General features: G+C 54.3%; 1 protein-coding gene and 1 pseudogene across 4 annotated transcripts in view; both read left to right on the plus strand.

The window, feature by feature from the left end:
* The window catches only part of ZAN (zonadhesin), a 55,047-nt gene that overhangs the window by 19,588 nt on the left and 11,992 nt on the right, over positions 1-23,467 (plus strand). For 2 of the 4 annotated variants that reach the window (XM_089321037.1, XM_089321038.1), the window contains 22 exons: positions 837-1,388; positions 1,981-2,165; positions 7,679-7,820; positions 8,002-8,118; positions 8,480-8,604; positions 8,786-8,931; positions 9,409-9,552; positions 9,711-9,818; positions 9,921-10,090; positions 10,546-10,748; positions 11,613-11,754; positions 12,062-12,309; positions 12,546-12,726; positions 15,007-15,118; positions 15,510-15,601; positions 16,909-17,085; positions 18,563-18,771; positions 19,038-19,182; positions 19,948-20,198; positions 20,281-20,445; positions 20,641-20,765; positions 21,357-21,670. In XM_089321037.1, the coding sequence (XP_089177163.1) occupies positions 837-1,388; positions 1,981-2,165; positions 7,679-7,820; positions 8,002-8,118; positions 8,480-8,604; positions 8,786-8,931; positions 9,409-9,552; positions 9,711-9,818; positions 9,921-10,090; positions 10,546-10,748; positions 11,613-11,754; positions 12,062-12,309; positions 12,546-12,726; positions 15,007-15,118; positions 15,510-15,601; positions 16,909-17,085; positions 18,563-18,771; positions 19,038-19,182; positions 19,948-20,198; positions 20,281-20,445; positions 20,641-20,765; positions 21,357-21,670 (4,053 nt within the window). Of the gene's footprint in view, positions 1-836; positions 1,389-1,980; positions 2,166-7,678; positions 7,821-8,001; positions 8,119-8,479; positions 8,605-8,785; positions 8,932-9,408; positions 9,553-9,710; positions 9,819-9,920; positions 10,091-10,248; positions 10,352-10,545; positions 10,749-11,612; positions 11,755-12,061; positions 12,310-12,545; positions 12,727-15,006; positions 15,119-15,509; positions 15,602-16,908; positions 17,086-18,562; positions 18,772-19,037; positions 19,183-19,947; positions 20,199-20,280; positions 20,446-20,640; positions 20,766-21,356; positions 21,671-23,467 lie in introns of those variants that run through there. The other 2 variants (XM_089321039.1, XM_089321040.1) reach the window with 2 other exon arrangements.
* Positions 2,190-2,789, plus strand: LOC149120341 (U6 snRNA-associated Sm-like protein LSm5 pseudogene; annotated as a pseudogene).

A 23,467-nucleotide genomic window follows, 5' to 3' on the forward strand; every position in this document is an offset into this window, starting at 1 on the left:
GCAGAGAGTTGGATCAGAAGTGGAACAGCTAGGGGGATGGTGGTGTGGCACAGTGGGTTAAAGCCCTGGTCTGCAGCATCGTGCGGCATTCCATAAAGGTGCCGATTTGAGCCCCGGCTGCTCTACTTCCAATCCAGCTTCCTGTTAATACACCTGGGAATTCAGCGGAGGATGGCCCCAGTGCTTGGGCCCCTGCTCCCATGTGGGAGACCTGGAAGAAGCTCCTGGCTCCTGGCTTTGGATTGGCTCAGCTCCGACTGTTGTGGCCGTTTGGGGAGTGAACCAGCGGATGGAAGACACCCCCTGTCCCATTTCTCCCTGTCTCTATAACACTTTCAAATAAATAAAATAAATCTCACTTTAAAAAATATTGTATTTATTTGAGAGATAGTTACAGACAGTGAGAGAGATGAAAGGTCTTCCCTCCGCTGGTTCACTCCTCAAATGGCCACAATGGCCAGAGCTGGACCAATATGAAGTGAGGAACAAGGAGCTTCTTCTGGGTCTCCCATGGGGAAGCAGGGGCCCAAGCACTTGGGCCATCTTCTACTGCTTTCCCAGACCTTAGCAGAGAGGAGGAGCAGCCGAGACTAGAACCAGTGCCCATATGGGATGCTGGTGTTGCAGGTGGCAACCCAACCTGCTTTGCCACAACACTGGCTTCTCTGCCATGTATTAAGAGTAGTGTCTGTTGGAGGTTAAGTAAGTGAGGTTGGAGATTGGGAGTAGGAGAGGTGTGAGTCAGTTGCCCCTGTGAGCCCACCTGCTCCCATCAGATGTGGGGGAAAATGTGGCATTGTGATTGTGACTAAACTAATTTTCTCTTTTCTTTGTAGTACCTGTGCCACCAGTGATTCCTATCAAAACTTTAGTTATCCCCACAGAACAGCCCACAGTCCCCGCTGAAGGTACCACCGAGCCCCCTGAAGGGACCATCGAGCTCCCTGAAGGGACCACCGAGCTGCCTGAAGAGACCACCGAGCTGCCTGAAGAGATCACTGAGCCCCCTAAAGAGACCACCATCCCCACAGAACCACCCACTGTCCCCACAGAACCACCCACTGTCCCCACAGAACCACCCACTATCCCCACAGAAAAGCCTACAGTCCTTACAGAAAAGCCCACTGTCCCCACAGAAGAGACCAGCATCCCCACAGAACCACCCACTGTCCCCACAGAAAAGCCCACTGTTGCCACAGAACCACCCACTGTCCCCATGGAAGAGCCCACTGTTGCCACAGAAAAGCCCACTGTCCCCACTGAAGAGACCACACCCCCTACAACAGCCCGCTCCACCCTCACATCCCTTGAACCAACCACACACACCCCAAGCACCTCTCTAACCAGTACGACCCTGAGCACCACCACCACTCCCAGTCCCACCACAGGTAAGAGGTGGGTGCCGCGTTGGCCAAAGAGCCCCACGTGAGAGACAGAAACTAGGAGAGTCAGGGAGAGGGAAGCTTCTGGAAGAAAACCTGCATTCCTAGCATCAAGATGAACAGCCATGGTGACAATGGACAGCAAGAGCGGGTGGGTGTTGTTAGGAGTCTTGTGTTTATTGAGCTCTGTTACCCAGTGGGTTCAAATATGTTCTCAAGGTTGTGCAACCGTTCTCACTTTCTAATTCCAGATATTTCCATCACCCTCGAAACCCCACGCTCACTCGCAGTCACTCCCCATTCTCCCTGCTTCCCAGCCTCTGGTGACCACTAACCTCTCTACAGCCACCGATTGGCCTGTCCTGAACATTTTGTGGACGTGCAGCATGTCCCATGTAGGCCTTTGGGCTGGCTCTCTGACAGCTCTCTTCATGGCTGACGCCGGCTGCCGTGTGCATCAGACCTTTGTTCTTCTCCAGGCTGAGTAACATAGGCCTCATTCTTAGAGAACTTGAGTTTGGGAGTAGAGGAGAGACAGGAGGCCCCCGCGAGGGAAGCTGTGGGGGGAGTCTTGATGCAGGCTGTGTCTCCTCTGCAGTGAGCTGCCCTGCAAATGCCCACTATGAGTCCTGTGCCTGCCCTGCATCCTGCAAGCATCCCAAGGCCAGCTGCAAGCCACCCTGCCAGCCAGGCTGCGTCTGCGATCCCGGGCTCGTGTTTAGCAACAACAGCTGCATCAAAGCCTCTTCCTGCCCTTGCTTGTACAACAACAACAACTACGAGGTAGGACCACCAGGACGTCTGGGTTCTGCTCTGTTCCCCAGGGGAGGTGACTCTGGATCTGTGGCACCATCCCAAGGGGTCAGCTCAAAGCAGTGGTCATGCCATGGGAGAGTCATTCATTCCGCCCGTGGTGTTGACCCTTCCTGCTCCTACCCTGAGTCTCGTTCCACCAGGATGCTGGGATGGGCCCAAAAGCAGTGAGTCACTGCACCATCCTGTGCTGAGTCCTTCTTCCAGTCCTGCTACCTCTGTCATTCTCTCCCACCAAATGAGTGTGCATGTTCCGATGGGTTAGAAAGAGAGAAGTACTAATGTTGATGGACACAGGCCACTTCCGTTGCAGCCATGGCAGTTACGGCAGCTACTGCTGCTCCTAACCTGTTGCAGCTGCTGCCTTAGAGCTTGTGGGTGAATGTAGAGGGTCAGGAATTCACTTTGTGATGAAGAGCGATAGGGAAATTGCTAGTATTCTTCTGGGATTTGAGAGCTGTGTCACTGTGGTATTGGAAGATGTCACTGAGTTTGAAATGACGCTACAAGGAAGAAGGATCAGTTGAATCGGATTTTTCTTAAATGGAAATTATGTTAACAGTGCTGGTGCTTGGAGAAGGGCCTAAAGTATGAGTGGATTTCCTTGACTTATGCTAGATGCTTTTTTTTTTTAAAAAAGATTTGCTTATTTATTTGAAAGGCAGAGTTATATATAGAGAGAGCTTCCCCATCTGCTTATTTACTCCCTAAATGGCCACAATGGCCTGGGCTGGGCCAGGCTGAATCCAGGAGCCTGGAAATTCATCTAGGTCTCCCACATGGGTGAGTAGGGGCACAGGCACTTGGGCCATCTTCTGCTGCTTTTGCAGGTGCATTACCCAGGGAGCTGAATTGAAGCGGAGCAGCTGGGACTCAAACGAGCACTGTGGCCGGCGCCGCGGCTCACTAGGCTAATCCTCCGCCTGCGGCACCGGCACACCGGGTTCTAGTCCCGGTTGGGGCACTGGACTCTGTCCTGGTTGCCCCTCGTCCAGGCCAGCTCTCTGCTATGGCCCAGGAGTGCAGTGGAGGATGGCCCAGGTGCTTGGGCCCTGCACCCCATGGGAGACCAGGAGAAGCACTTGGCTCTTGCCATCGGATCAGCGTGATGTGCCAGCCGCAGCACACTGGCCGTGGTGGCCATTGTAGGATAAACCAACGGCAAAGGAAGACCTTTCTCTCTGTCTCTCTCACTGTCCACTCTGCCTGTCAAAAAATAAATAAATAAATAAAAAAACAACAAACAAAGCAAACAAACAAAAAAACCTCATCACTTGTATGGGATGCTAGCATTGTAAGTGGCGGCTTAACCCCCCAAGCCGCAGTCCAGATCCCAGAATTTTTGCTTTATTACTTTTTAATGTTTAGATCTTATAAGGCTAAGTTCCCTGTGAAAGAGAAATGCTTTGAAGATACGTTTCATGCCCATTCTTATAAGTTGATTGTGATGGTTTTGGAAAAAGAAAAGAGGTTTTTTGAAGACTAAAAAAGAAGGCATTTTTTTGGTTAAAAAAAAAAAAGTTACTGTCCTTGCCACCCTTAATTGAAAGTCCCCTGGGGAAATTGCACAGAGCTGAGGCTATGAAGGATACAGGCTCTGGGTCAGCACCATCTGTGACAGTGGTAGAGCAAGCACGCATGTCATTGTGCCTTCCCAACAGCTGGGTTTAAAAACCAGTATTAAGACCAGCACTGTGGGCCGGCGCCGCGGCTCACTAGGCTAATCCTCCGCCTAGCGGCGCCGGCACACCGGGTTCTAGTCCCGGTCGGGGCGCCGGATTCTGTCCCAGTTGCCCCTCTTCCAGGCCAGCCCTCTGCTGTGGCCAGGGAGTGCAGTGGAGGATGGCCCAGGTGCTTGGGCCCTGCACCCCATGGGAGACCAGGAAAAGCACCTGGCTCCTGGCTCCTGCCATCGGATCAGCGCGGTGCGCCGGCCGCAGTGCGCCGGCCGCGGCGGCCATTGGAGGGTGAACCAACGGCAAAGGAAGACCTTTCTCTCTGTCTCTCTCTCTCTCACTGTCCACTCTGCCTGTCAAAAAAAAAAAAAAAAAAAAAAAAAAAAAAAAAAAAAAGACCAGCACTGTGGTGTAGTAGGTAAAGCTGCCACCTGTGGCGCCAACATCCCATCCGGGTGCCAGTTCAAGACCCAGCTGCTCCACTTCTGATCCAGCTCCCTGCTAATGCACCTGGGAAGGCAGCTGAGGGTGGTCCAAGTGTCTGGGCTCCACCATGTGGTAGACCCAGAAGAAGCTTATAGCTCCTGGCTTTGGATCAGGCCAGCTCTGGCTGTTGTAGCCATTCAGGGAGTGAACCAGTGGATGGAAGATCTTTGTCTCTCCTTCTCTAACTCTGCCTTTCAAATAAATAAATAAATCTTAAAAAAAAAAAAAACACAAAGAAACAGGTTAAATTACAGTTACACATCACTGAAACAATGTCTGATGAGGCAAGCTATGTAAATGACCATGGTCCCATGCCATTATATTGCCCAGTGGCATCATAGCTATCTTACAGGAGGACTAAACTCACTCACCAATGCCCCTCCTGGAACTTACCTGTCATTAAAGGAAGCACCACGTGACTGCTCCCCAATACCTGCTGTTGTTCCTTGGAATCTGTGAGGTGTGGGTTCCAGGATCCTCCTTTGGATACCAAATTCTGTGGATGCTCAAGTCCCTTATTTAAATGATAAAAAGATCTTCCATCTGCTGGTTCACTCCCCAAATGGTCACAACCCCCGGGGCTGAGCCAGGCCAAAGTCAGGATCCCAGAACTCTGTCTGGGTCTCCCATGTGGGTGTCAGGGGCCCAAGTATTCAGGCCCATCTGCTGCTGCTTTCCAAGGCTCATCAGCCTGGAGCTGGGACAGAAACAGAGCAGCCAGTACGTGAACCTGGCTTTCTGATATGGGAGGCCAGCATTGCAGGCCCCCTGTGCTGAGCCCCCTGTGCTGGCCCCAGGAGAAAAGCAATAAGTGCAGATTCAGTACAGAAAGTGATTTTTTTCCCTAAGTATTCTCAATCCATAGTTAGTTGAACTTGCAAATGCTGACCCTTTGGATACAGAGGGTTGGCAGTATGCAATCTCAGCTATCATTTCAGTGTATAATCAAAGAATTACTATGAGAGTGTTTGCATTATTGCTTTTCTCTCCATCTTATGTCTTCAAATTCCAGTGCTCACCTAATGCTGACAGCATCAGTCAGCCTGGACTGGCCGCACTTCCCAGAGCCACATGTGGCTGGTGGCCATCTAATGTCAGGCAGGACTGAACATGAATCCTGAGCCCAAGCCTCATTTGCTGGGTGACCTCGGGCAAGTGTTTGGCTCTTTGAGTCTATTTCTGTGTCTATGCCCAGTAAGACTTCCTACCTTATGTAAGATTGGTGTAAGGATGAAATTATATCCCGCACCATACAAATTACTTAATACATGTTAATTGTTCCTAATAGTGACTTAGGAGAAATATCACAGGCAACCTATTAATTAAAGGTGCATTAAACTATTCATTGGAGCCCTGTGTTTCTTTCCAGCTCCAGGGGTTCTTCGCACTGGTATCAGGGTTCCTACTGTCCCTACTTGGACCATTTCCTCCCCAAATCCCCTTTAACCAATGTCTGGGGTCTCCCGGAGTCAGGGTCGGGATTAACTTCAGCCACAGCCTGGGTGGAAAGAAGCATCACAACCATGAGCGTCGAGGATCTCTTTTATCTGCCCGGAGAGGTGCAGATTAACTTACGGTGAACTCATGGATGCGCTCAGCAAACCTGTAGTTAGTACATTCTGCCTGCCTGGCATTGGGTCCCTGGAGTCACCATGGTTAGGGCATGGTCCTCGCCCTCTTAGGTTTTCAGATTCAGAGTGACACACTGGGCCTCTCCTGACTCTGTCATTCAGCAAATATTTATTGAATGAGAGCTCTCTGCTGTGACATGATGGGGTCAGGCGGGTGAGTAAAGACAGACATGGTCCCTCACCTGGGGTGCTTGCAGTCAATCAAAAATAAACATAACGGCCGGCGCCGCGGCTCAGCAGGCTAATCCTTCGCCTAGCGGCGCCGACACACCAGGTTCTAGTCCCAGTCAGGGCACTGGATTCTGTCCCGGTTGCCCCTCTTCCAGGCCAGCTCTCCGCTGTGGCCAGGGAGTGCAGTGGAGGATGGTCCAAGTACTTGGGCCCTGCACCCCATGGGAGACCAGGAGAAGCACCTGGCTCCTGGCTTTAGATCAGCGCGGTGCGGCGGCTGCAGCGCGCCGGCCGCGGCGGCCATTGGAGGGTGAACCAATGGCAAAGGAAGACCTTTCTCTCTGTCTCTCTCTCTCACTGTCCACTCTGCCTGTCAAAAATAAATAAATAAATAAATAAACATAACACAGTTAGGACAAGGATGGGAGTTTGGTGCAGTGGTTAAGATGCTGCTTGGGAAGCCCACATCCCATATCTGAGTGCCTGGGTTCAAGCCCCAGTTCCGCTTCTGATTCCAGCTTCCTGCTAATGTGCACCCTGGGAGGCAGCAGGTGATGGCTGAAGCTGCTGAGTCCCTACCACACACATGGGAGACCTGACTGAGACCTGACCCAGCTTCAGCAAGGCCCAGTCCCGGCTGCTATGAGCATTTGGGTGGTAAACTAGCCATGGAAGATCTCTCTCTCTCTCTCAAATCACTTTAAAATATAAACAATGACTAGGAGAGGAAAATGTTAAATCACATTTTATATGTGTATTGAAATATCACTGTACCCTATAAGTGGGTTCAATTACTGCATTAATACAAAGTTTAAAAAATAAGTAGAGGGCCCGGTGCCGTGGCTCACTTGGCTAATCGTCTGCCTGCAGCGCCGGCATCCCATATGGGCACCGGATTCTGTCCCGGCTGCCCCTCTTCCAGGCCAGCTCTCTGCTGTGGCCCGGGAAGGCAGTGGAGGATGGCCCAAGTGCTTGGGTCCCTGCACCCGCATGGGAGACCAGGAAGAAGCACCTGGCTCCTGGCTTCGGATCAGTGTGGTGCGCCAGCCATAGCGGCCATTTAGGGGATGAACCAACGGAAAGAAGACCTTCCTCTCTCTCTCTCTCTCTCTCTCTGTAACTCTACCTCTGAAATAAATAAATAAATCTTAAAAAAAAATAAGTAGAAAGATGTACTAAACTTGATTTGATCATCACATATTGAACACGTTTATGGAACTAATACCCTATAAATACGTAAGATTAAATAAGTACCACCATGGTGAGTCCCAGGAAGGAAGCCATGCAGTCCCGAGGGTGACCTAGCCAGCAAGGCCTGTGAAGATCACCCTCGCACTGAGCTCTGCTGGCTCCGTGGGAGTGATTTAGAGAGGGGAGGGAAGAGCATTCTGGGATGAGACAGCAGCACACATCAATGTTCTGGGTGGGTGGGAAGAGGAAGTATGAACAAAGCCACAGGGGAGAAGGGAGAAGGGCCCCAGAAGCCATGGGGTTGTGACTCCAGATCCCTTGCTCCCAGCCTGAGGCAGAGTGGTTCAGCCCCAACTGCACGGAGCTTTGCCACTGCTGGCCAGGTGGTCGGATTGAGTGCCAGATCTCCCAGTGCAAAACACACACCAAATGCCAGCTGAAGAATGGCCAGTACGAATGCCAGCCCTATGGTGAGAGCCTCCCACGTGCTAGCCCTGGCAACAAGCCAATACCCAGCTAGTGTGACCCCTGAACCCCTACCCCTTTCTGGAGAAGAGCAGGTGGGGAGCCATCAGGGGCACACTGGGATGTGGGTCCCAGCCTGGTGGGCCGGTGGAGGCAGCATCCAATGTACCCTTCCATTCTCGGCAGGTACGGCCACCTGCTTTGTCTACGGAGACCCTCACTATGTCACCTTTGATGGGAGACACTTCGGCTTCATGGGCAAATGCACCTACATCGTGGCCCAACCCTGCAGCAAGTCGACAGGTAACAAGGTCCCAGAGATGCCCAGCACCACCAGGGTCAGGGTTGGGGTCCCAGCTGCTGTGCAGGGGGTACCTGGGTGGCAGGACATGGCTGGAAGAAGCAATGGGAGAGAGGCCTATCAGAATCAGCTTTCTGGAAGCTGGAGTTGAGATGTCGACTCCAAAAGCAGGGATTTCAAGGGCTTGCTGTCACTGGAAAAGGGACAGGCCACAGAAGGCAGCTAGACCCGGGGCAGTGACTGGCTGCTCTGGAGGAGGGCACACATGCCCTGCTCCCGCCCAAGGCCTCCTCACCCGCAGGGCCCCCGCCCATGGCGGGTGCTCAGAAATGCTGCGCTCTCTTCCTCCCTGTCCCCACCCAGACTCCTTCTTCAGGGTGACGGCGAAGAATGAGGAACGCGGACAGGAGGGCATGTCCTGCCTGAGCAGGGTTGACGTGACCCTGTCAGAGACCGTGGTCACCTTGCTCAAGGGCAGACGCACGCTGGTGAGTCCCTGCCCCACCCGCCCTGCCAGGGCCTGCAGCCCATGAGCCTCTAAGAGACCCAAAATGAGGCAGTGATGGGGCGGCCACACCGCTGTAGGTGGAGGAGGTTGTTGGGATGCCGCGGAGCTGGGGCCTTGGGGTCATCCTTGATGCTGTGTCTTCCTTTGGCCTCGCTTTCCAGGTCGGGGGTCAGCGAGTCACCCTCCCAGCAATGCCTGCTAAAGGCGTCTTCCTGGGTCCGAGTGGACGGTTTGTGGAGCTGCAGACGGATTTTGGTTTGCGGGTCAGGTGGGACGGCGACCAGCAGCTGCTTGTGACTGTGCCCAGGTGAGGGGGCACCCAGCCGGGCAGGTGCCACTTCTCCCTGCTCGCCCCAGGACACGCCCTTCTCCCCAGCCCAGCACAGATGTGCAGTCATTCATGTCTCTCCAGGTGGGGAGGAGGCCCCTAGCTCAAGGGGCGGACCTCCTGGTGGGGGCGGGGACAGAGGCAGTGGCTTGGGGCAGTGTGGTGGCAGCAGGTTGCACTCACAGGCTGTGGGAACATGCTGGGAGTCGCCAGTGGGCTCTGGAGACGCCAAAGGGTGGCCACATGGTCTCCCTCTGGAGGGAACGTGGAATTCCCGTGCAGACCAGCACCTGCAAGACTACGCTGGAGCTTTGTTACTGCTAGACAGTGGGGTGAGGGCGTGGCTCCTGTTGCAGAACCCATGTTGGCTGTGTGCGTGTCTCAGGCCCCTAGACGCCTCCTGCCTCCTCCTGCACCCCCTCCTGCTCACCGCTCCCCTTGTCTTTGTCCCCACAGCGCCTACTTCCAAAAGCTGTGTGGCTTGTGTGGAAACTACGACGGCCACAGCAGCAACGACAACCTGAAGGCAGACGGCCAGCCTGCTCAGAGCGAGGAGGAGCTGGGCAACAGCTGGCAGTGGGCCCAGGACGAGGACAAGGAGTGAGGGCCCCCAGGCCCGTGCCGGCCGCCCCGGAAGCTTTCCAGTCCTCCAGTCCTTTTGGCCCTGGGGTTCTCTGTCCTCTGGGGGTGGCCCCTGTGCTGCTGGCCTGAACAGGAAGGAGGCGTGGCCCTGAGGGGACTTGTTTGGCCTCTTCCAGGTGCCAGAAGAACCAGGCAAACCCCCCGTCCTGTGACACGGCCCTGCAGACAAAGATGTCCGGGCCCCAGTTCTGTGGCCAGCTTGTGGACTCGCGCGGAGTGTTCGAGTAGGAGGGCAGGCTGGGCCCCCTGAGACTGGGGGGGCCTCCCGGCAGGGGCGAGGGGGAGCCCTCTGCCCCCTGCCCTCTGACCGTGGCCTCGGTCCTCAGGACTTGCCTGCTCCACCTGAAGGCCTCGTCCTTCTTTGACAACTGTGTGTTCGACACGTGCAACTTCCAGGGCCTGCAGCTGATGCTGTGCGCCCACATGTCGGCTGTGACCGCCGCCTGCCAGGACGCTGGCTATGCCGTGAAGCCTTGGAGGGAGCCCCAGTTCTGTCGTGAGTTGCGCCCTGAGGCAGGGGAGAGGAAGCGGGGGCCCCCTCCTCCAGAGGCAGGTGAGGGCTGCCCAGGCTTGGGGCATACCTGTAGCAGGCACAGACCTCACTGAAGACAGCTGCTGTTTGTTAACCTGGACGGGTTCTAGCCACCGGAGGCCACATGGGGCGTGCTTATAATGCAGACTGGCAGGCGAGGCCTCCTGGCCGCCTCACAGGCCCTGGGCTGGCCCGGGTTGCTGAGGAAGCTGCTTCAGAGCTGAGGTAGCCCCTGGGTCAGCCTGCCCCTGCCTGCCTGCCTGCCTGCCCGGGGTGGGTCTCTGCAGTGGTGTCCCATGGGTCCCAGCTTCTGGAAGCCGCTTGCTCTCCTGGAAATTGAGCTGGGCTTCCAGCGGGGTCTGTGCGCATGCGCCCCCTGTTGGTGGCTGCTGCCTCAGGCACCCTCTACTGCTCCACAGCCCTGGCCTGCCCGCCCAACAGCAGATACTCCCTGTGCACCTCGCCGTGCCCCAAAACCTGCCACACGGGGTACGTGGGCATGTCCTGCCCAGAACAGTGCCTGGAAGGCTGCGAATGCAACCCTGGCTTCATCCTCAGCGGCCTGGAGTGCGTGCCCTCGGCCCAGTGTGGGTGTCTCGACCCCTCGAGGGGCTACTTCAAGGTGAGCAGTGCGCCTGGGCCACAAAGGACAAAGTCCTTTCCCCAGGCCAGTGCCAGGCTGGGCCGGGGTGAAAGGCAGTGTGGTTTGGGGCTGGGATCTGACTCCTTTCTGTGGCCTCTGGCTGTTTTCTTGCAGTTCGGGTTGGATTCACAACACAGCTCTGCCTTGCAGAATCTGAGACCCCGGTTTTGTCACCTGGTCTCCTGCCACCCTTTTTCCTATGATTTTATTATCTACTTGAAAGAAAGAATCAGAGCGAGTGATTTAGCAACTCTGCCCAAATGGCCACTATGTGTAGGCCAGGCTCAACTATGTGTCGGCCAGGCTCAAGCCCCAAGCTGGGAAGTTTTTCTGGGTTTCCTATGTAGGATCAAAATCGTAGTCTGTCTTCCGCAGCTCTCCCGGCACATTACCTGGGAGCTGAACAGGAGATGGAATAGCTGGAATAGCCAGGGCCCCAGTTTGCCCCTTTGGGATGCCAGGCTGTCAGGCGGCCACTTATCCATGTCACAGTGCCTGTCCTGAGTGCTTTATTTTATCTGTGATCTTTATCTTCCTTGTTGACTCCCTCCCACTACCCACTGGATTGCAATTCTATTAGGACTGGCAGGTTGTCCATCAGGTTCATTACTGATGAACTAGGTCCCTTAGACCCAGCATGATACAGACAGATAAATAATCTGCAGAAATGCTTTGAACAAATGAGTGATGGAGTGATAACCAGGGAACCAATGCTGGGCTTCTCAGCTGAGCACAGAGCCTGTGGAACTCAGGAGGCCTCCCCATGAGTGGACCAGTGGTCCCAGTCCCCATGAGCTCTTGTGTTAGACCTGGAAGAAACCACTCACCTCTTCCTCCCGCCAGGTAGGGGAGCAGTGGTTCAAGTCAGACTGCAAACAGCTCTGCATCTGTGAAGGCAGCAACCAGATTCGCTGCCAGCCCTGGAAGTGTGGACCCCATGAGGTCTGTAGCCAGCAAAGTGGCATCTATGGGTGCCACTCGCAAGGTGAGAGGTCAGGGTGGGAAGGGGGGAGCTGAGCGAGAGTCCTGGGCATCCTCAAGCAAGGCAATGGCCCTGCCCAAGCAGCTTCCCCTGGGAGCCGGGGCTGTGAGACCGTGGCCCAGGGCCCGGGCAGCACCCTCAGAACTTGGAGAGACCAGCGGGGCAGGGTCGTCTGAATCTTTGACATCCCCAGGGCAAGCCGACACTTCCCAGAGGAATATGGCCTCTGGTGGTGGGCTGCAGGTCCCATCCCAACGCGGACTCGCCAAGAGGCCCCATGAGGCTCCAAGCCCCGGTGTCTCCTCTGCAGGAAGTGCCACCTGCAGTGCCTCAGGGGACCCCCACTACGTGACCTTCGATGGAGCCCTGCACCACTTCATGGGCACCTGCAACTACGTCCTGACCCAGCCTTGCAGGCACCGGCCCCAGGAGAACTCCTTTGTCGTGAGTGCCACCAACGAGATCCGCGATGGCAACTTGGAGGTCTCCTATGTCCGAGCTGTCCACGTGCAGGTCTTCAGCCTCAAAATCTCGCTTGTCAAAGGCCACAAGGTCGTGGTGCGTGCCTCCCCACCCCCACCCCCACCCCACCGCCCACCTTCCAGCCCCACAGCAGGTGGCCTGCCCAGTCCCTCTTTGCTCCTTGCCCTTGTGTCTACCTGTCTGGCTCCTCAGAGCCCTGGTGGTACCCTGCAGCCCCTCCTCCTGAGACCCCTTCCTCCCGACACACCCGTGTTGTCTTTGTCCCGTGTTCCTTCCTGACTCCCCTGACTGTGTCCTCCTGGCCTCTGCAGCTGAATGGCCGTCGGGTGGCCTTACCCGTGTGGCCCTCCCGGGGCCAGGTGACCATTAGGCCCAGTGGCAACTTCATGCTCCTCTACACTAACTTTGGGCTTCATGTCCGCTATGACGGGAACCACCTGGTAGAAGTGACGGTGCCCTCCTCGTATGCTGGCCAGCTCTGTGGGCTGTGTGGTGAGTTCCCCAGCACCCTTGGGCAAGGTGGGACAAGGGACAGGTGCCGTGGCCACCACACATCTCTCTTGGGTGTCGTAGGTGCCTGCCACCTGATCACAGGTGTACCCTGTCTTACTGCACCTAGCTGTATTGTGCCTCACAGATACTGTGTTTTTACAGTTGAAGGTTTGGACAGTGCTGTGCAAACCAAGTCTAATTCCCCAGTGGCTTTGATGATTGTTAGCTTTGTATAGCTGAAAGGTTTTTGTTTTAATTCTAATATAGGTCCCTTTTTTTCTCCTTAGATATAATACTATCACATATTTAATATGTTACAGTGTGGTGCAAATGTAAATTATTTTTTAAAGATTTTATTCAAAGAGTGAGGAGAGACTGAGAGCTGATCTTCCATCCTCTGGCTCACTCTCTAATGGCTGCAGTGGCTGGAGCTGTGCCAGGCTGCAACTGGGTCTATGATGTGGGTTGCCTTCCTGGTCTCATCAGTAGGTAGCTGGATCAGAAGCTGAGCCGCCGGCACTCCAACTTGAGCTCTGAAATTGGGTGCTGGCATTGTAGATGGAACCTTAATCTGCTGCGCCACAGTTCCTGCCCCTGTGACTAACTTTTACATGCACTGGGGAACCAAAATATTCATGCAGCTTGCTTTATCCCAGTGGTATGGAACTGAATCTGCAGTGATCTCCAAGGAATGCCCATGTGAGGGTACTTCAGAAAGTTTATAGGGGCCAGTGCTGTGGCATAGTAGGTTAAGCCTCTGCCTATAGCACCGGCATCCCTTATGCACACCGGTTCAAGTCCTGGCTGGTCTAATTCCGTGTGATGCAGCTCCCTGCTAACCACCTGGGATAGCAGTGGAAGATGGCCCAAGTGCTCGGGCCCCTGTACCCATGTGGGAGACCCAGACGAAGCTCCTGGCTCCTGGCTTCGGTCTGGTCCATCTTGGCTGTTGCAACCATTTGGGGAATGAACCAGCAGATAGAAGACCTCTTTCTATGTGTCTCTTCCCTCCTCCTGTCTATAACTCTGCCTCTCAAAAAAATAAATTAAAAAATGATTTAGCATGAAATCAGACAACTTTTTTAAAAAAGATTTATTTATTTGAAAGAGCTACACAGAGGCAGAGGCAAAACGAGAGGTCTTCCATCTGCTGGTTCACTCCCCAAATGGCTGCAGCAGCCAAGCTGAGCCAGACTGAAGCCAGGAGCTTTCTGGGTCTCTCACGTGGGTGCAGGGGCCCAAGGACTTAGGCCATTTCTGCTTTCCCAGGCCATAGCAGAGAACTGCATCGGAAGTATAGCGGCTGGAACTCTAACCAGCGCCCATATGGGATGCCGAGGTGATGGCTTCACCTGCTATGCCACAGTGCTGGCCCCTCAGACAACATTTAAAAGAATTCTGGGGGGGCCGGCACTGTGGTGCAGTGAGTGAAACCCCGGCCTGTAATGCCAGCATCCCATATGGGCGCCAGTTTGAGTCCCAGCTGCTCCACTTCTGATCTAGCTTCCTACTGTTGCCTGAGAAAGCAGTAGAAAGTGGATGAAGTCCTTGGTTCCCTGCACCCACATGGGAGACCCAGAAGCTCCTGGCTCCAGATCGGCACAGCTCTAGCCATTGCGGCCATCTGGGAAATAAACCAGCAGGTGGAATCTCTCTGCCTCTCTGCCTCTCTGGAGCTCTGCCTTTCAAGTAAATAATCTTTTAAAAAATTATTTTAAAAATTTTAATTAAAAAGTTAACATGAAATAGAATTAAAAGTTAAGTTTGTGATAGGCTTAAGGCACAGCAGGTTAAGCTGCTGCTTTTGACGCAGAATCCCGTACTGAAGGGCCTAGGTTCAAAACCTGCCTCTGCTGCTGATTCAGCTCCCTGCTAATGCACACCCTGGGAGGCAGCAGATGGTGGCTGCAGTACTTGGGTCCTTGCCACCCCATAAGAGAGCCCTGGATTATGTTCCTGGCTGCTAATGTTGCTCTGCCCAACCTAAGTTGTTGTGGACATTTGGAGAGTGAACCAGTGGCTGGAAGTTATCTCTTGCTCTATCTTTCAGATGAATTAAATAAAAGTTTTGATATCAAAATAACTTTGCTTTTCTTCAATTTACCATAACCTTCTGAGGCCTTCTTATTCTGTGTTGAGGAACCAGGCAGGAGTGTAGAGGTGAAGGAGAAGCAAGGGTTTGATTTGACAGGGTGAAGAGTGAGGAGTGAGGAGAGGTGGCAGCCCCAGCTGGGTCTGCTGGTGGCCTAAGTGGCCCCTGATGACCATTCAATCCTGCAGGCAACTACAACAATAACAGCTTGGATGACATCCTGGGCCCATACAAAAGGCCCGTTGGGAACTCTGTGCAGCTGGGTGCTGCCTGGAAGCTGGAGGAGGGCTCCGAAACCGGGTAAGCAGTCGCTGGAGCAGCCAGGCAGGAGGAGCTAGACCTGCAGCACGGCCTCTGGGGGCAGCCTGGAGGGGTCCCCAGGCCCTCTGTGCCATCTCCTGACTTGCGGGAAGCAGGCCAGACAGATGTCCCCACTTCCTCTCACTGAGGCTGCCGTTGGGAGCGAGTTGTTGTACACCCACACCCTAGCCTGCTGCTCTCCCCTGTGCCTGGGCATCGTCTGGACAAGGTCCACAGGGTAGTCGCCCCTGAGACCGGCCTCTTTCCTCCCTGCTTTACCTCCTGGCCTTTGCTCCTGGGGGGAGCCTGAAGGGACCCTTCCTCAGTCCCTCGCCATGTTTGCTTCTGTGCAGGGGCTCCTAGGTTTCTGTGCTTCCCTCTCCCCCTACAGCTGCTTCCTCCAGGGCGGCAAACCCTCCAGCTGCCACGAGGACATGGGAGACACATGGAACAAGAACTGCGAGGTCCTCGTGAACCCCCTGGGTAAGGCCCAGCGCCATCTGCCTGTTGTCCACCCTGTGACAGAGACCGAGGAGCAAGGCCAGAGGCAGGGGGAGGTCCCAGGGAAGGCAAGGGGAGCACGGGGCCATTGAGTCACCTTTTTCTTTTTTTAAAGATTTATTTATTTATTTGAAAGTCAGAGTTACACAGAGAGGAGAGGCAGAGAGAGAGAGAGAGAGAGAGAGAGGTCTTCCATCTGCTGGTTCACTCCCCAGTTGGCCACAACAGCCGGAGCTGTGTCGATCCGGAGCCAGGAGCCTCCTCCAGGTCTCCCACGCAGGTGCAGGGCCCCAAGGACTTGGGCTGTCTAATACTGCTTTCCCAGGCCATAGCAGAGAGCTGGATTGGAAATGGAGCAGCTGGGACTTGAACCGGTGCCCATATGGGATGCTGGTGCTTCAGGCCAGGGTGTTAACCCACTACACCACAGCGCCAGCCCTCAGGTCACCTTTTTAGCAGCTGTGATTGCACAGTCCTTTTATGATATGATTTATTGTTTTTTTTATATATTTATTTTATTCTATTTGAAAGTCAGAGTTACAGAGAGAAAGACAGATCTTCCATCCACTGGTTCACTCCCCAGATGGCCACAACTGTTGGAGCTGAACCAATCCGAAGCCAGGAGCCAGGAGATTCTTCCAGGTCTCCCACGTGGGTGTAGGGACCCAAGGACTTGGGCTATCTTCTACTGCTTTCCCAGGCCACAGCAGAGAGCTGGATCGGAAGAGAGCAGCTGTGACTGGAACTAGCGCCCATATGGGATGCCTACATTTCAGGCCAGGGCTTTAACCCGCTGGGTCACAGTGCTGGCCCCAATTTATTGTTTTTAATAAGATATTTTCATTCATTTTGTATGAAAGACTGAGACACACACAGAGAAATATTCTGTCTGTTGGTTCATTCTCCAAATGCCTGCAATAGCCAGGGCTGAACCAGGCCAGGCAAGGAGCCAGGACTCCCATGTGGGTGGCAGGAGCCCAAGCACTTGGGCCATCACCTGCTTGCTCCCCAGGTGCATTAGCAGGAAACTGGGCCAAACTCTGTCTCAGCATTGTGATATATATATATATATATATATATGGGATGGGATGTGGGTGTCCGTGCAGTGGTTTAACCTGCTGCACTACACCACCTGCCTTAGGTCTGTCTTTGAATCTGAGGCAGGAGGTTCTGAGTGAAGCCAGGTTTTGAACAAGTGGATTTCAGATTGGCCCCAGAGAGGCTGGCTGGTGGCGGCCCCTTCCTGGGCTGGTTGTGCTGTCTCACGGGTGCCTGGTCTCCTCCTGTAGGGCCCTTCTCTCAGTGCCACAAGGTGGTGCCCCCAGAGGTCAGCTTCACCAGCTGCGTGCATGGCCAGTGTGGGACCAAGGGCGACAGCCTGACCCTGTGCCGCTCTCTGCAGGCCTACGCATCCCTCTGCTCCCTGGCCGGCCAGGCCATTGCCTGGAGGACTAACACCTTCTGCCGTGAGTGCCCCAGGACCTGCTCCTGCAGTCTGGAGTCCCTGGATCCCTGCCCCCTCTCTGCCCTGAGTTCTGCTCCTCTGCTTTGCCCTGCCCAACCAGGCCCTGGCAGGCGACCACAAGTCCCGTCTTCCATCCTCCCCTGCAGCCTCTGTGCGGCCCAGCCCTGGTCTCCACTTCTGCCTTGGAACCTCTTCCTTCTGACTCTCACTTACTAAGAAAACTACCTTTAGTTGATTTCTCCTTCCATCTCCTCATACCTTGGCCAACTGTTGCCTTTCTTCTTCCCCAGAAACATCTTAGTTTCTTTTGTTTAAGGATTATTTATTTGAAAAGTAGAGTTACAGAGAGGCAGAGAAAAAAAGATCTTCAATGTACAGGTTCACTCCCCAAATGGCCACAATGGTTGAGACCTGGGATGAGAAAGGCCAGAGCCAGGAGCCAATTACTCCATCAGAGTCAACCATAAGGATGGCATGGATCCAAGTGCTTGGGCCATCACTTAGCTTTCCCAGTCAAGTTAGGAGGAGACACATTGGAAATGGAGTAGCTGGGACTTGAACCAGCACTCTTGTGGGATGCTGTCATTACAGGTGGTGAATAACCCATGGTGCCATAGCATTGGCCTCAGAAACTCTTGTTTTTATTGTGACAAACACACGTAGCAGGGAGATTGCCACTTGTTTCATTTTGAAGAACACGGCAGTCAGTGTTTGCACTGCCCTACAGGCGTCGCTTCCGGTCCCCCTCAGCAATCTGGAACTCTGCACCCATGCAGTGTTCCCTTCCGGCCCCTGCGCTATAGCCCTGGGAGCCCGGACTCCACTTTCTCCCTGTGTGAACGTGACTCCCCTAAGCTCCTCACGGAAGCAGAATCGTGCAGGATGCATCCTTTCGTGATTGGCTTACTTCATGCTGCGTCATGATCTCAAGGTTCATCCGTGCCATAACTCATGTCAGAATTTCCCACTTCTGACGGCTGAGCAGTATTCCTTTGAACAGTGAAAGGCTAGGCTTCAGCCTGTTTGTTGTTGCTAAACAAGATACCTGACTAGTCATTGATAGAGAAAGTTCCAATTGTTCCTTAGCCATTGAACAGCCCCAGAGTTACTTTAAGATTTGTTTATTTGAAAGAGTTACAGAAGGAGGGGAAGAAATAGAGATGTCTTTCATTTTGAGATTCACTAACCAAGTTCACAATAGCCAGACAGGGCCAGGCACAAGCCAGGATCCTAGAATGCCATCTGGGGTGTCCCACATGAGCGACAGGGGTCCAAACACTTGGGCCACTGCCTGCCGCTTTCCCAGGCCATTGACAGGGAGGTGGATCAGAAGTGGAGCAGCTGTGACTCACGTGATTATATTATTGACTTGCCCTGCCCCGTCACAGGGCCAGTCCCTGCCCCGGGACACTTGAGGCCTGAGGTCAGGGAGCTGCGAAGGCCCCTCTGGCCTCCATAACGCCCCTTGTTCTTCTCAGCTCTGAAGTGCCCACCCAACAGCAGTTATAGCCCCTGTGGGAGTCCCTGCCCAGGCACCTGCCTCAGCCTGAACCACCCGAAGGACTGCCCCATCACACTGCCCTGTGTGGAGGGCTGCGAATGTCAGAATGGCTACATCCTGAGCGGAACCTCCTGTGTGCCCCTCAACCAGTGTGGCTGCACCGACTCCGAGGGATCCTACCACCTGGTGAGAGGCCCGATGGAGGGGCCATCCTGACCTTCTCGGCTCCCACACTTGGGGTAGGGTTCTGGGCAAGCCAGGTAGCCCAGGGGCTCAGAGGCCGAGAAGGGGTGGACAGCTGAGGCTGGGGGCCAGACACCAGAAACTTAGAAAGGCTGGAGAGCCAGGCCAGCCCCATAAGGCTGGAGTCCCAAGGGTGAGCTGGGGGCGGGACCTCTGACCATCTCCAACTCCCAGGTTTCCGTCTTCTCTGCCCCCTCCACGCCACGCAGGTCAGGGAGAGCTGGTACACAGACAACACCTGCACCAGGCTCTGCACCTGCTCCCTGCACAACAACATCACCTGCCGCCAAACCGCCTGCAAGCCTGGCCAGCAGTGCTGGGCCGTGGACGGGCTTCTGCGCTGCCGGGACTCGGGTAGGGCCCCCGCGCCAAGGCCAGCCGTCCCCACTTGCCCACATCTCCGTGCTGCCCGTAGTACTCGGTTCAGGTTGTACCCCAGTGTCCTGAGGAGCTCCTGAGAGATGACCGCCCACTTCCGTGAAGGGTGCCTCAGGGCTCCCTCGCTGTCCCGTGACTTGGTGTTTTGGTTGCTATCACAAAATACCCGAGACTGGGTAACTTATGAAGAAGAGAAAAGCACTACTCTAAATTCTGGAGGCTTGGGCACGCCAAAGCTGCTTTGGTGAGGGCCTTGTTGTTGTGGGCACTCTGAAGGGCTCTGATTGACTTGCTCTCGTTTTAACAGCCCACTCGCTAGATAGCCCATGTATCCACTGATGCATTCAGAAATGAGCCCACTGCTGAGTCCCCAAGACCCGGTCACCTCCACAGACCCCACTTGCCAATGCTATGGCTGAGGATGAAGTTTGCAACACACGAAATCCTGGGGAGCAAACATTCACAGCACAGCACCCATGCTTCTCCTCGAGCGGCCTTGAACTTGAGAGGGGAGAGCATGACTCCCTCCCTGGTAGAGTCACACCCACCGTGTGCCCAAGCCTCAGGCCAGCACAGCTGCAGCCTGACCCGTGGGCATTGATCCTTCCCCTTAACCTTGTCCTCTTCCCCTCCCAAGGCTCCCTGTCCTTGTCCAGGCCAGGGCAGCTCCAGACCCCCTCCTGAGAGGCCCTGTTCTCGTTGAGTCGGGATGGCCCCTCAGTGCACCGTCTTCCCTCCCAGGCATGGGTGTGTGCCAGGTCACAGGGGACTCCCGGTACCTCAGCTTCGATGGCAGCAGCCATCCTCTCCAGGGTGCCTGCACGTATGTCCTGGCCAAAGTGTGTCACCCCAACATGGACCTGCCGTTCTTCAAGGTGAGCGCCAGCAATGAGAAGTCGTCAGCAGGCGGGACCAACGCCGTGTCCCTTCACCAGGTCTACATAGAGTTCTCTGGCTCCCTGGTCACCCTGCAGAAGGGCAACCTCGTGCTGGTGAGTGGGCAGGGCGGCCGGCCCGGGAGGGAGGAGGGCCCTGGTGCCCCGTTGTCCTCACAGGCTCTGCCGTCCTCTTCAGATCAACGGTACCCGGGTCGCCCTCCCCGCCACCTCCCAGATCCGGGGGCTCAACATCAGCTCCAGCCGCACCCACACCATCGTCAGCTTCTGGATTGGAGCCCAGATCAAGTTTGACGGCAATCACGTCTTGAAGATCACAATCCCTGCAGCCTATTATGAAAAGGCGAGGAGAACGCCTGTCTCTGTTCCTGGGGAGGCAGCCTGTGGGCGCGCCCCCACCCCGCCCCCGTCCTCCCACACCCAAGACTCAGAACGGAGGAGAACTCAGGAGTGGGCCTTTCTGTTAATGGGTTCCAGATGGTGCTGTGCAAAACGCTGTTAGGCCTCCCAACACCAAACAACCCCTGTGCCCACCCAGGTCTGTGGCATCTGCGGGAACTACAATGGGGAGCCCGAAGACGAACTGATGATGCCCAGCGATGAGCTAGCCGCCAGTGACCTTGAATTTGTGAAGAGTTGGAAAGATAATAACATTGACCCAAAGTAATTGTCCCCTAAGACTGTACCGTTTGCTAGTGACATGAACTGGCAAGCTAGACTGTAGGGCACACCATGTAAGGCTGCAGTGTTCCTGGTGTGTGTCTTTTGGGTTGGGAGGGGAGTTGCTCAGGGAAATGTGAGGTCTCCCTTTCTTCTCCAGGAATGTGGGAGGGGGCAAGTGTTTGGCTCGGCAGGTAAGCCATCGCTTGGGACACCCACTTCCCATGGGCTGGAGTCCTGGCTCTGCTTGCCATTTGAGCACACCCTGGGAGGCAGCAGGGGATGGCTCAAGTATTTGAATGCCTTTCATCCATGGGAGACCCAGTGGGCCTGGCCCAACTCGGCTGTTGGGGCACTTGGGGAAGGACTCTGTTTCATTCTGTCTCTCTGCCTTTCAAGTAACTATAAAAGAAACATGGAAGGGGGAGATGGAGGTTGCATGCAAGTTTGGTCTGAGCTCTGACCAGGACTTTCTTTGAAGAAACGGGGCCCAGGGTATCCCTGGGACCTGTCTCAGATCATATGGGAGGGATACATCATCGCCACTGGTGGGGCAGTGGGTGCCCCACACGAATCCTCTCTGTCCCTTCCTAGTTGCCAGAAGTCCCAGGAAGGGAAAGGAAAACCCCAGGAGGAGCAGGGGCCAAGCGGGTCCAGCAAGAAGGCCAGCTGCAGCCCGGCCGACCTCCAGAAGGTGCAGGAGCAGTGCCAGGCAGCCCTGCAGACGCCCGCCTGGGCCGAGTGTGCCTCCCGTGTGGACCTCAGGCCCTTCCTGCTGGACTGCATGAACAGCCTCTGCGAGTTCCGAGGCTCCCTTCAGCCTCTCTGCAAGGCCCTGCAAGCCTTGGGGGCCGCCTGCCAGAGCAAGGGGCTCCAGCCCCCTATCTGGAGGAACAGCAGCTTCTGCCGTGAGTGTCCCCCATGGGCACCCCCCAGCCACTTTCACCAGTGCCCCTCCCCGCATTGCAGCCCCTTGCCGCCTCCTGCCCGCTCCTTTGTCACAGTGTGATCGCCTGCTGCCTGCAAGCTCCAAGCCTGCCACAGCCCTCTTATTTGCACCTATTCTAACAAACTGAAATTTGCATTCCATAGTTTTTTTTAATGTCTTTTAATAATTTGAAATGCAGAGTTAGTAGGAGAAAGATCTTCCATCCACTGGTTCAGTCCCCAAATGGCCACAATGACTAGGGCTTTGACAGACCAAAGCCAGGAGCCTGGAGTGTCTTCCAGGTCTCTCACGAAGGTGCAGGGGCTCAGACATTTGGGCCATCCTCCACTGCTTTTTCAGGCCATTAATAGGGAGCTGGATCAGAACTGGAGCAGCTGGGACTCAAACCGCCATCTGCAGCTTAACCCACCAAGCCACAACATTGGCCCCTCTCAGTGTTTTCTTATAAAATACAAGACTAGACACAGTATTTTGCCCCTTATGGTTTTCACTTGAGAATCTCTCTTGGAGATCTTTTCTTGTCAGACAGGTAAAGAGTTCCTCTTCTCTTTTGCAGCTGTATAACATTCTGTTTTATCAGAATGTTTTAACTAGTCTCCTTTTGACTTTCTGGTTTAATCCTAAGTAGTTTTTGTTTTTGTTTTTGCTAAGCTATTACAGAGAGTACTACAGCAGAGAACCTTATACATATGGATTTTCTTATTTCCTTTTTAAAACATTTATTTATTTGAAAGGCAAAATTAGGCAGGGAGAGACAGCTCTTCTGTCCACTGGGTCACTCCCCAAATGGCCAGAACATTCAGGATGGGGCTGGGGCCAAGCCAGGGGCCAAGCACTTAGGCCATCTCCTGCTGCTGGAGCTGGATCAGAAGTGGAGCAGCCAGGACTCGAACCAGCATCCATATGGGATGTTGGCTTCCCAGGTGGCGGCTTTCTCTGAATATAGGATTTTCTGTGTCCGTGACGTAACTGGCTGAAACAGAGTTGTGGAGCTGAGCCACGTGCGTTAGTGCTGCCAAGGGGACTGCCAGATGCTTTGTGAGATGAATTCGCGTTCTCCCCAGCGCTGCACGAGACGCCCATTGCTCCAGAGCCTCGCCAACACCATGCCTGTCACGGTTCTGGATTTTTGTCCCCTGATAAGTGGGACAAAGAAGAATCTTTGCCCTTTCCTTATTATGAGCAAGGATGCACGTTCTTTCCCGCGTGTAGGAGCCACGCGAGTTTCCCTTTCTGTGAGCTCTTTGTTGCTATCCGTTCACCATGTTCCACTGGATCGTTTGCGTATATTAGGGGTGTGCATTTGGTGCAGCGGTTAAGATGCCACTTGGGAACCCGCATCCCATATCAGAGTGCCCGTGTTTGAATCCGGCTCTGCTTCTGCTTCTGGCTCCTGTTAATGTTGACTCGGGAAGGAAGGAGGTGATGGTTCAAGTGGCTGGGTCCCTGCCGCCTCACATGGAAGTCCTGGGTTGAGCTCCCTGCTCCGGGCTATGGCCTGGCTCAGGCCCTGCTGCTGCAGGCGTTTAGGGAGTGAACCAGTGGATGGGAGATCTCTGTCTGTCTGCCTTTCAAATAAAAAAAAAAAATTTAGGAGCATTTTATTTTTATAGGAAAGTAGCGCTTTATGAGTTTTCTGAATGACACTAAATTTTCCATCTGGAGATAATCTTTTTTTTTCTCTGCAGGAAAGAAAATATTTTTATGTGGCCAAATATATTCATCTTCTCATGACTTGTGCAATGTTAGCTTTAGA

The sequence above is a fragment of the Oryctolagus cuniculus genome, chromosome 19 (genome assembly GCF_051225735.1).
Source record: "Oryctolagus cuniculus isolate XC-2025 breed Fujian yellow rabbit chromosome 19, ASM5122573v1, whole genome shotgun sequence".
NCBI classification, from domain to species: domain Eukaryota; kingdom Metazoa; phylum Chordata; class Mammalia; order Lagomorpha; family Leporidae; genus Oryctolagus; species Oryctolagus cuniculus.